Below are 12,876 nucleotides of genomic sequence, written 5' to 3'. Positions count from 1 at the left end.
ATCCTGCTGGAAGTAGCCATCAGAGGATGGGTAAACGCTGGTCATAATGAACATGGTCAGAAACAATACACAATGCTAAATTGGTTCTAATGGGCCCAAAGTGTGCCAAAAAAATATCCCTTACACCACCACCACCAGCCTGAACCGTTGATACAAGGCAGGATGGATCCATGCTTTCATGTTGTTGATGCCAAATTCTGACTCTACCATCTGAATGTCGCAGCAGAAATCAAGACTAATCAGACCAGGCAAACCCGGTGTGGTCTTCTGCTGCTGTAGCCCATCCGCCTCAAGGTTTGACGTGTTGTGCATTCAGAGATGCTCTTCTGTATATCTCAGTTGTAACAAATGTTTTTTTGAGTTACTGTTGCCTTTCTATCAGCTCGAGCCAGGCTGGTCATTCTTCTCTGACCTTTGGCATCAACAAGGCGTTTGCGCCCACAGAACTGCCACTCACTGGATATTTTCTCTTTTACGGACCATTCTCTGTAAACCCTTGAGATTGTTGTGTGTAAAAATCCCAGTAGATCAGCAGTTTCTGAAATACTCAGACCAGCCCGTCTGGCACCAACAACCATGCAACTTTCAAAGTCACTTAAATCACCTTTCTTCCACATACTGACGCTTGGTTTGAACTGCAGCAGATCGTCTTGACCATGTCTACATGCCTAAATGCATTGAGTTGCTGCCATGTGATTGGCTGATTAGAAATGTGCATTAACGCGCAGTTGGAAAGGTGTACCTAATAAAGTGGCCGGTGAGTGTATATAATATAGAAATACAATGAAAGAATGAATGAATGAATAAACAACAATGTAATAATAAAAATTAGAGCCCGACGATTTGCATTTTTTGGGGCCGATGCCGATACAGATATTAGGGAGTAAAAAAAGACCGATAACGATATATCGGCCGATATTCTTTATGTGCATATTATAGTACAGTACACATATACTACAGTATATTAGTACTCTACATAGAATACACTATATACATTAACAGAATATACTATATATAAATACTTTTTTGCAATGATCACTCACAAATGTGGTGATCAAACACTTAAAATAACGTGACAAAGATATGTAATATAAGCAGGTGTGTTTTACAAGTTAACAATAAACTTTATTATCCAAAATTATTCTGATATAAGTGCACAAAACAGTAAACTTGACTTTTTAAAAATAACTTTAAAACACAAACAAAACAAAATACATATAACTTAAATCATTGTCCGTTTTGACGAGAATAATGTTATATTGGGCTTATTTTAAAAAATGGAAACTTATAAAGTCATTGTTTATTAGCTTTACAGTAAGTTTCTTCACAGATTAATTAGAAACTTACCGTTAAGACGACAATGCTTGACTTACTTACAAAATACTGATGTTCGCTTATGTTTAATGTACTGCACAATGTTTTTATAACACGAACCCACAGTGTTCTGCCGGGACTTTAAACTTTTATAAAACTAAAGCGTCTGCTCTCCGCCTCTTTTATTTAGCGAGGGTGTAAAGTTGCACGAGCTTATTTAATCAATTGCTTTGAAATGAGCATGTTCAGTAACAACACAAGCAGCTGTACTCCCACAGACTGCGCGTCAGTTTAAGCGTGTCCTTTCTCCGACTCGCGCCATTTCTTCCGCTTGCGTTTTAAACAACTTGCAAGTGGACAAAAGAGACGAATTAAAAACACCAAATGTAAACAGGAATGTGTCTCTCTCGTCCACTAATAATCCAATCGACCAAAGCGCGTCTTAATACCAGGTGTAAAATCAATGTTGTGAAGAAACCGCGTTACTGCCGGCACCTGAACTGACTGAGAGACTGACTGAAGTGAAGGTGGGTTGGCTGGTGTCACTCCAGTGAGTGACCTGGGTCGCCATTAGCAACCAATAGGGCGCGCTCTGCTGGACAAACAAGTACCTACATCTTTCAAAAGCATTTAATGTTTTCTGTAAGGAACGTTCATATTGGCTGCATATCGGCGGCTTATACGCCGATACAGATATATTTGCGACATACTCATATCGGTCGATAAAATCGGCAAAACGATAAATCGGTCGGGCTCTAATAAAAATGATAATAATGAAATTGATAATGATAAAATAATAGTGTTGAATAATCAAATAAACAATTATATGGATAACTAATGATTATAAAATGATTATGTAAATAAATGATTTAAAATAAACTAAAAAAACACAATAATAAAAATATTCTGCAGGTGAGGATAGGATCCTTAAGGAATCCAACTCTTAAACTGTATTAACAAGTCAGAATGCATGAAATAACGTTAATGTTTTTTTTTGTTTGTTTTGCCAACAAATGTGCACTTACATGTAAAATCAATTTTAAATTTGGTTCGCATCAGTACTTTTTTTTACATTTCTGGAAATTGTTCACAAAGCCACGATAATATTGATAACTGTGGTGATTTTGGTCACTATAACCGTGATGTAAAATTTTCATACCATTCCATCACTACTCTCCAAAGAGCACACAGAGTGAAAGATGCTGTGGTGTGGGCGGGCAAACGGAAATGGATTTCTGGAATCAGTTAATCTTTTGTGAATTGGTAACGGAACTCTTTGAGTGAGGGTTGCCGGTTGGTGAGAGGGGGGGGCACCCCAGCCAAGGGCAGAGGGGTGGTTTTGACAAAAAGCATTATTAAACCATGGTTACTGTAGTAAATTAAATGTATAAATTAAAATTATTAAAAATGAATAAATTCTATATGGATGTGTGCATACATAAAAAGTATGTGTTCATATATGTTTTTGCTTTTTATGCCCAGCATTTTTCCAGGGGCTGAGCAGTTCAGAGAAAAAATATGTTCAAATATCAGGTTAAACATAACATTTATTTCTTTTTTTAGATGCAGCTGCTATACCACTTTAACCATATGTGTTATTTTAATCTTACAGACCAGAAACCTTACTTACTGAACAGAAACCTACAGGTGTCCTCAACACATTTAAATCAAATCTGAGAGGGAAGTTTCAGTGTTTATATGAGGGAACATCAAAGCAGAGAAACCCAACACTACTGAATGAGATCTACACAGAGCTCTACATCACAGAGAGTGAAAGTGGAGAGATCAGTAATGAACATGAGGTGAGACAGATTGAGACACAATCCAGAAGAACAACAACAGAGGAGACACCAATCAAATGTAATGACATCTTTAAACCTTTACCTGAACAACACAAACACATCAGAAGTGTGCTGACAAAGGGAGTCGCTGGCATTGGAAAAACAGTCTCTGTACAGAAGTTCATTCTGGACTGGGCTGAAGAGAAAGAGAATCAGGACGTCCACCTCATATTTCCACTTCCTTTCAGAGAGATCAATTTGATGAAGGACAAAACACTCAGTCTTTTAGATCTTCTTCATCTTTTCTTCCCAGAGACAAAAGAAATGGAAATCTTCAGTGATGAATATAAAGTGTTGTTTGTCTTTGATGGTTTGGATGAGTGTCGTCTGTCTCTGGATTTTCACAGCAGTGTGAGGTTGTGTGATGTAAGTGAATCAACCTCAGTGAACGTGATGCTGACAAACCTCATTAAGGGGAATCTGTTTCCCTCTTCTCTCATCTGGATCACCTCCAGACCAGCAGCAGCTGATCTCATCCCCTCTGAGTGTGTTGATCGAGTCACAGAGGTACGAGGCTTCAGTGATCCACAGAAAGAGGAATACTTCAGGAAGAGAATCAGTGATAAGAGTCTGTCTGATCAAATCATCTCACACCTGAAGTCATCCAGGAGTCTCTACATCATGTGTCATATCCCAGTCTTCTGCTGGATTTCAGTCACTGTTCTAGAGAGAATATTGAGTGAAGCAGAGAGTCAAGAGATCCCCAAGACTCTCACACAAATGTACACACACTTCCTGATCATTCAGACAAACATCAAACATCAGAAGGACTATGAGAAGAAAGTGAAGGATGAAGAGATGATCTTCAAACTGGGTAAACTGGCTTTTGAGCATCTTGTGAAAGGCAATGTCATCTTCTATGATGAAGACCTGAGAGAGTGTGGCATTGATGTAGCAGAAGCATCAGTGTACTCAGGATTGTGTACTCAGATCTTCAGAGAGGAGTTTGGTTTGTATCAGGGGAAAGTTTACAGCTTTGTTCATCTGAGCATTCAGGAACATCTAGCAGCTCTACATGTGCACCTTCAATTTTTGAGCAAACGCACACTGTTGTATAGTCTGATCTTTGACATCCTAGTATATTTTAAGCTTGTTGTATCTGACCTGCAGGGAGCTGTGGATGAAGCTTTACGGTATGAAAATAAACATCTGGATCTTTTCCTCCGTTTCCTTATGGGCCTGTCAGTTGAGTCAAATCAGGCACTTTTAAAAGGTCTACTAATACCATCAAAAAACAGCTCTCAAAAGAAAATGGAAGCAATCAAATACATCAAACAGAAGATCAGTGAGAATCCTTCACCAGAGATATCCATCAATCTGTTTCACTGTCTGAATGAACTGGGTGATCATTCACTAGTAGAGGAAATCCAACAATATCTAAAATCTAGGACAGTAGGAGATTCTCCCCTCTCTTACTCACAGTGGTCAGCTTTAGTGTTTATGTTGCTAACCTCAGAGCAGAAGATTGATGTTTTTTATCTGAATAAATTTGTTGGAGCACTAAACACAGCAGATGAAGTTCTTCAGAAACTTCTACCTGTTATTAAAGAATCCACATCAGCACAGTAAGTATCTCTCAAATCAGTAATCACACCCTAGTCTAATCTATTAAATCCATTTTCTTGAGCTGATACTGTTATTTATTTATTTATTTCAGTGTTTATTTGTCAACCTATGTGATAATTCTAATCATTTGCAAATTCAGGTTGTTCTGTCTAAACCCATTCATTCCTTTTAAAGCATTATTATTTAAATTATATAAATATATATGACTTAAAACTGATACTGTACAAAACTGACAGACCTGGTTTTGGTTACCTTTGCTTAATTTTTCGCTTAATCATTTTACAGCACTACAACATTTATTGAAATATTGTTTTCACATTATGTAAGCTCTCCAGATGATCTCAGATCTCAATAAAAGTAAAATACATACTATGTACTGTACAGGATGAGTGACTGTGGTGTCACAGATGAAGGTTGTGTTGCTCTGACTTCAGCTCTGAGATCAAACCCATCTTACCTAAGAGAACTGAATCTGTCGTGGAATAATATAGGAGATTCAGGAGTTAAGATGCTCTCCACTGGACTGAAGAATCCTCACTGTAAACTGGAGAAACTAAAGTAAGACTAAAGATTTCTCTCAGATTTCACATTTTGACAACACAAGCATTTTAATATAAACAATGTAATTTAATTTGAAAAAAATGTGTTTAGTAGGGGTGTCCTGAATAAGGATTTACATATTTAAATAAGAATGGGTAACTTTTATTTCATAAGCAGCACACAGAAACAACTTTCTGATAAAGTGACCAAAATTGCCTTTCAAGTGATCAATGAAGACTTAACTGATGATGCATTTTTATCTTTTTTAAGTTAAAATTAAAGGCAGTATAAACATTTGTTAAATGATTTCTCATAACATTTTAAAGCAGCGATGTACAAAACATTACACAATAATAACTAAACCTAAAAAATAAGATGTGATCCTGCCTGGAAAACCCCAGCTACAGTTCAGCGATCTTACTTAATTTTGAGGTTTAGCACTTCCAAGTAGTCATAACCAAAAAACTACAAATTACATAATTTGTGACTGTTGAATGATAAAAACTAAGCCTTATATACAATTCCTTAAACATTAATTCTATATATTATAGACACTGCGCTTTATTATTACAAATAATACCTGCTTGCTTACTTTGACTTTGATCATTTCTATATTCACTTTAGGTACGGAAACATCTGATGATTCTTATCTCATTTGTTTCAGGAATCCCTTTTCTATCATTTGAAAGTGAACACAGACCATAATATCAAATCACGAGAGACAATTGTGTGAAATATAGGTTCTGTGCAGATATTTTTTGTGTCATCAAAGAAATTTAAAGAAACAGCTTACCTGTTTAGTAGCTCAACTTTTGACAAGATAACCACCCTGTTTTAAATACATTTTAAAATGTACACCTGGTGTAGATGTTTAGTTTGATGAACTCCTAAATATGAAAATCCTAGATCTTAAATATGACACGCAGAGCACCTAGCACGTTCGGCTAAATTGCATGGGCCAGCACGCAAAAGCGCAACATCGATACAATGAAAAGCAATCCAAAATTTACTGACTTAAATTAGATTAAAATTTAGCTTTATAAAAAATATACAAAGTAAAAAGGTGCAGAACACGTGTACAAAATGCCTAAATTCAAGACAGAAGTAAAAATAAATTCATTGTAAATTCATGAACCCTTATTATAAAATGTAACAATTATATTATTACTGTTAATATTATTACTATAATAGTACTGCATTCTCATTTAGCATCAACTTTAACATTTAACTTTTCTTAAGTTCGGGTAAAAACAAGTTTAGTTAGTATGATCTTCTAATATTTTATAAACAGCGTTTACGCTGCTGTTACTTTAAATAAACACATGTCAGGAATACCTAACGAGACGAGCTTCTGTAATATTACTGCGCTTAATGGCTGGGATGGGTTAAATGCAGAGGTCACATTTTGAGTATGGGATACCATACTTGTCAAATCACTTGACTTGTATAGATGGACTGGAGAGAGTGATGTGTATGTCATTGTTCTCTACAGGTTGTGGAGGTGTAATATTACAGATGAAGGTTGTGTTGCTCTGACTTCAGCTCTGACATCAAACCCATCACACCTGAGAGAACTGTATCTGTCTGGGAATAATCTTGGAGATTCAGGAGTGAAGCTGATCTCTGATGTACTGAAGAATCCTGACTGTAAACTGGAGATACTGAGGTAAAATCCCTGAAATTTTATTGGAACATTCTTTAAAGAAATCATCTGATCTCTGTATCATGAATTGTGCAATAAGTGTGTCGTTGTTCTCTACAGATTGTGGAGATGCAATATCACAGCTGAAGGTTGTGTTGCTCTGACTTCAGCTCTGAGATCAAACCCATCATACCTGAGAGATCTGAATCTGTCTGAGAATAATCTTGGAGATTCAGGAATGGAGCTTCTTTCTGATCTACTGGAGAATCCTGAGTGTAAATTGGAGATACTGAGGTACTGTAAAATCAACTCTCTGATTAAATCTCGAAACACCCTTTTCACTCTATCATACGTTGCTGTGCGCGTGGTCATAAAAGCTTAACATTTGTACACGCACCGCAGTTTTAAATTAAGTGATTTTAAGCCATTGAAACACAAACTACAGTGCTATATGCGCTATATACTTGTTTCTGTTTAAGAGGAGCGTGCAAGCCGCGCATCCGCTTCCCATTAAGCTTGTGAGTATTTTTGCCGCTGTATTAGCCTTAAATACACACATGCGTAAAAAATCCCAGCTTGTGCAAGTGTCCTCATAAACACAACAATTTAGGGCTTAAGAGAAAGTAAACAGCTAAAAAAGAAAGTGCACGAGTATTTTAGATCAGGACTTCGGTCTTAAAGGGGAAGTTACCTAATTTTACTCCTGTCTTTCACTCGTGTTAGTCAAACACAGCATTAAGAGAAAATCACTCACTGCTCTTAACTAAATCACTTTTCTACCTTTAATAAGATTTGTACTTCCAACCATTTGTACTTGACCCTGAATTATTTGTTAATGTGTACTACTAAAAATAATAATAATACATACAAATTTCTGTAAGACTTTACAAAAAGGTTGTATTTGTTCACATTAGTAAATGCTTTATGAACAAAAAAAAATGAACATTATATTGTATATAAGCATTTATTAATTCTTGTTTATGTGATTACAGTAATTGATGTTAGTAATTGATGTTGCATTTACTACCCTGCTGAAAAATCCAGCATCAAACCAGCATGGGAATTATGCTGGTCTATGCTGGTTTAGCTGGTGGTCACCAGCATACCAGCAACAAAACACAACACATGCTGTGTCTTGCTGGTATGACCAGTGTAGCGAATTAGCGGGAGGAGGGGAATAACGTTATTTGAAACACTATGAACCTCCGATCGAAACACTACGGGGATTCCCAAGGGAATCTTAGATTTTAGCTCAAAAGGGAATATAATGTATAATTAACTGTAATTAAGTATACAAATTTATCAGGTTTTACCTGGCGTAGCAGAATTAATAATAACAATTAATTAATATGTTCGTCCACCGAAGACATATATCCATAATCGTATATTAACGTCTAAGAAATGTTAATTTCATGGCCTTTAAAATTAACCTTCTCACTGATATACAGTGCTACTCGCAGCTTGTAGCTGGATCAAAAGGCAGAAATAGTGACTTTAATTTCATGAGCATTGAACACAGAAACAATTCAATTTTGAAAATGCAAAACCGGTTTATTAACTATAAAACGAAGTACACATAACGACTAACTAAACATACACACATACAATACATAAAACAGATTAGAAAGAAAAGATTGAAAAAGCTAGAGAGAGAGTAAAAGATTAGCAATAGCACTATTGCTTAACATCTGCACAAACCATCGGATAATCTCTAAGGATCGCCTTAATTTTCATAAGGGGTAAAGCTTGAACATCAGCGAGTGAAACGAGTTTATACTTGCATTTGGCTCTTTGTGATGCGTTGCGAAGTTTCTGCTGCACGCAGTGCGAGCAAGGAGAGAGAGTCCAGGTGCGTTCGTGTAAGATGAAGGAGTCCGTTAAGTTGTTTCGTAGGGCGGATTGGTCCGCGTGGTTTTCCGAACTCTAGCGCAGAGGCAGGAAAGACTGTCCCGAAGAGTAGGACAGGGCTCAGAGAAAAGATGATGAATCCGAGGGACTCTGGGTGAGTCTCAGCGAGTTTCCAAACTGCGCTGGCGGGTTACCCGAGTAACCGGGTGACTGAGCGCTCATGAGTGAACTAAGCCACTGACTGAGATACTGAGCGATTGAGAGGTAGAGCAATTGAGCAATGATGGCTTGGGCGATAGGCCGTTTTGACCTTTCACGCGCCCAGCCCATTTTAGGTGAATGACCAATGTGCGAAGTGTTCGATCGCGCGGGGAAACAAGCCTTTGATCTTTCAGACATCACATTTGCGTACTTGCATAATGATAAAAGTTTGTTTCCATAACTCTTCAAATCGATATTAAATGACATTGATGCGGCTTATGGTAATATGATACATAGAAATGATTAGGAAATAAAGAGTAGGTTAATTTGATACTAGACAAGACATGGGTTTAAGATCACGTTGAATAATAATTTCATACCTAAGATATGAACCATGCTACAGTGAACAAAATCTAACTAAAGTTTTGACACAAAGTTACATCACACATACATGATCATGCAGTAAAGGGATATAACATATATATACACATTTAAACAGCTCATTGTGATCTTCAAATGTGGTTTCATCACAGACATATAGTCTGTGCCCCCTGCTGTGTCTCTGGCGATTCGTCGTTTCTCTGGTGGAATTCCTTTGAACCTCCTTTAAAGACTGCATTTGTTTTAATTGTTGCCCATTTTACACCCCTGATAGGTGGTAGATATATGGGTGATTGTGTTATCAGGACACAGGGTTATCTAAAGTCACAATTTTAGGGCTGTTTACGATCCAGACGCCAAATGGCCTCAATCTGACTCCGAGCCATTTGCTACATCAGCATGGGATGCTGGTGCTAATGCTGTTTTGGTACTGGTTTAGCTGGTGCTAATGCTGGTGCTGGTTTAGCTGGTGTTCCCTAGCAAACCAGCACCAAAACACAACATATGCTGGTATGCTGTTTTTTTCAGCAGGGTAATGCTAACAGTTTCAAATTTTATTTAAATTAAAATGCTAAAATCAAAGTTAAATGCTAAAATTAATAAGATTTACAAAAAATACATTAATTACAAATGATAATATGTACAGTCTTGTTCAAAATAATAGCAGTACAATGTGACTAACCAGAATAATCAAGGTTTTTAGTATATTTTTTATTGCTACGTGGCAAACAAGTTACCAGTAGGTTCAGTAGATTCTCAGAAAACAAACAAGACCCAGCATTCATGATATGCACGCTCTTAAGACTGTGCAATTGGGCAATTAGTTGAAAGGGGTGTGTTCAAAAAAATAGCAGTGTGGCGTTCAATCACTGAGGTCATCAATTTTGTGAAGAAACAGGTGTGAATCAGGTGGCCCCTATTTAAGGATGAAGCCAACACTTGTTGAACATGCATTTGAAAGCTGAGAAAATGGGTCGTTCAAGACATTGTTTAGAAGAACAGCGTACTTTGATTAAAAAGTTGATTGGAGAGGGGAAAACCTATAAAGAGGTGCAAAAAATGATAGGCTGTTCAGCTAAAATTATCTCCAATGCCTTAAAATGGAGAGCAAAACCAGAGAGACGTGGAAGAAAACGGTAGACAACCATCAAAATGGATAGAAGAATAACCAGAATGGCAAAGGCTCAGCCAATGATCACCTCCAGGATGATCAAAGACAGTCTGGAGTTACCTGCAAGTACTGTGACAGTTAGAAGACGTCTGTGTGAAGCTAATCTATTTTCAAGAATCCCCCGCAAAGTCCCTCTGTTAAAAAAAAGGCATGTGCAGAAGAGGTTACAATTTGCCAAAGAACACATCAACTGGCCTAAAGAGAAATGGAGGAACATTTTGTGGACTGATGAGAGTAAAATTGTTCTTTTTGGGTCCAAGGGCCACAGGCAGTTTGTGAGGCGACCCCCAAACTCTGAATTCAAGCCACAGTACACAGCGAAGACAGTGAAGCATGGAGGTGCAAGCATCATGATATGGGCATGTTTCTCCTACTATGGCCTATTTATCGCATACCAGGGATCATGGATCAGTTTGCATATGTTAAAATACTTGAAGAGGTCATGTTGCCCTATGCTGAAGAGGACATGCCCTTGAAATGGTTGTTTCAACAAGACAATGACCCAAAACACACTAGTAAACGGGGAAAGTCTTGGTTCCAAACCAACAAAATTAATTTTATGGAGTGGCCAGCCCAATCTCCAGACCTTAATCCAATTGAGAACTTGTGGGGTGATATCAAAAATGCTGTAAAACCAAGAAATGTGAATGAATTGTGGAATGTTGTTAAAGAATCATGGAGTGGAATAACAGCTGAGAGGTGCCACAAGTTGGTTGACTCCATGCCACACAGATGTCAAGCAGTTTTAAAAAACTGTGGTCAAACAACTAAATATTAGTTTAGTGATTCACAGGATTGCTAAATCCCAGAAAAAAAAATGTTTGTACAAAATAGTTTTGAGTTTGTACAGTCAAAGGTAGACACTGCTATTTTTTTGAACACACCCCTTTCAACTAATTGCCCAATTGCACAGCCTTAAGAGCGTGCATATCATGAATGCTGGGTCTTGTTTGTTTTCTGAGAATCTACTGAACCTACTGGTAACTTGTTTGCCACGTAGCAATAAAAAATATACTAAAAACCTTGATTATTCTGGTTAGTCACATTGTACTGCTATTATTTTGAACAAGACTGTATGTATGTATGCATGTATGTATATATATACAGTCTTGTTCAAAATAATAGCAGTACAATGTGACCAACCAGAACAATCAAGGCCCTCAGCACACCCTTTACTGCTACGTGGCAAACAAGTCACCAGTAGGTTCAGCAGACTCCCAGAAAACAAACAAGACCCAGCACCCATGACATGCACGCTCCCAAGGCTGTGCAATTGGGCAACCAGTCGAAAGGGGTGTGTTCAAAAAAACAGCAGTGTCTACCTTTGACTGTACAAACTCAAAACTATTTTGTACAAACATTTTTTTTCTGGGATTTAGCAATCCTGTGAATCACTAAACTAATTTTTAGTTGTATGACCACAGTTTTTTTAAAAACTGCTTGACATCTGTGTGGCATGGAGTCAACCAACTTGTGGCACCTCTCAGCTGTTATTCCACTCCATGATTCTTTAACAACATTCCACAATTCATTCACATTTCTTGGTTTTACTTCAGAAACAGCATTTTTGATATCACCCCACAAATTCTCAATTGGATTAAGGTCTGGAGATTGGGCTGTCCACCAGGGCCGTGCACAGGGGGGTGGCCCGGTGGCTAGAGCAACTGCCCTTCTGCCCTAATCGGCTGAGGTGCCCCTCTCGCCAACCCCAGTCAAAGTGTCCTGTAACCGCTCGTCTAAAGATCCACTGTTTCTGGTAATCCACTTCGTGATTTCCCGCCCGCTCCGCAGCATCTCTCACATTCTGTGTCCACTCTTTGAAGGGCGGAGACGACAGTTTGTTGTATTAACAGGTAGATTCATTACATTACCTCAGTTGTTGAGCTGCTCAATTAGTAATTTGGTAGTTTGAAGGCGAGAGGTCGTGTTCTATATTTATTTTTGCTTGCTTGTTTTCTCGTGATCTCGTCATAACAAAAGTTGTATTCTTGTGATGTGATTAAAGCTTACGTGTACTCAATAGAACATAATTTTTAGACAGCAAAAGCATATTTAACTAAATGAGCATGGATGAACAAATTAGATTTTACTTAGATCAGGGATTCGCTCAAGATGAAACAGATTTGCCAATAATTGACCATTTGATAGCGCGGTGAATTTAGGGACCGTCTTTAAAGTACTCCATATACGTTTCTTCTTTAAACAGCATTAAAATGGAATAACTTAAAGTCAACAAACAGTCACAAAACCAACTGTGTTGGTTGTCAACTATAATGCACACTTTTTTAGATGTTTTATATTTATTCAAATAAACTGTTAAATACTATTGAAGATAGAAACGTGTACAGTGCACTTTAGAGATGGTCCCTAAA

General features: G+C 37.5%; 2 protein-coding genes across 2 annotated transcripts in view; one reads left to right on the top strand and one right to left on the bottom strand.

Moving 5' to 3' along the window:
- The window catches only part of LOC141361501 (interferon-induced protein 44-like), a 141,998-nt gene that overhangs the window by 69,869 nt on the left and 59,253 nt on the right, over positions 1–12,876 (bottom strand). The window lies entirely within an intron of this gene.
- LOC141361533 (protein NLRC3-like) overlaps positions 1–12,876 on the top strand; it is a 33,961-nt gene that overhangs the window by 4,500 nt on the left and 16,585 nt on the right. The window contains exons 3-6 of the mRNA XM_073863017.1: positions 2,927–4,720; positions 5,106–5,279; positions 6,754–6,927; positions 7,024–7,197. Of these exons, the coding sequence (XP_073719118.1) occupies positions 2,927–4,720; positions 5,106–5,279; positions 6,754–6,927; positions 7,024–7,197 (2,316 nt within the window). The remainder of the gene's footprint in view (positions 1–2,926; positions 4,721–5,105; positions 5,280–6,753; positions 6,928–7,023; positions 7,198–12,876) is intronic.

This window comes from Misgurnus anguillicaudatus, chromosome 24 (genome assembly GCF_027580225.2).
Source record: "Misgurnus anguillicaudatus chromosome 24, ASM2758022v2, whole genome shotgun sequence".
Classification (NCBI taxonomy): Eukaryota; Metazoa; Chordata; class Actinopteri; order Cypriniformes; family Cobitidae; genus Misgurnus; species Misgurnus anguillicaudatus.
Note: the sequence above shows the minus strand (reverse complement) of the source record. Positions and strands in the feature narration are given on the sequence as shown.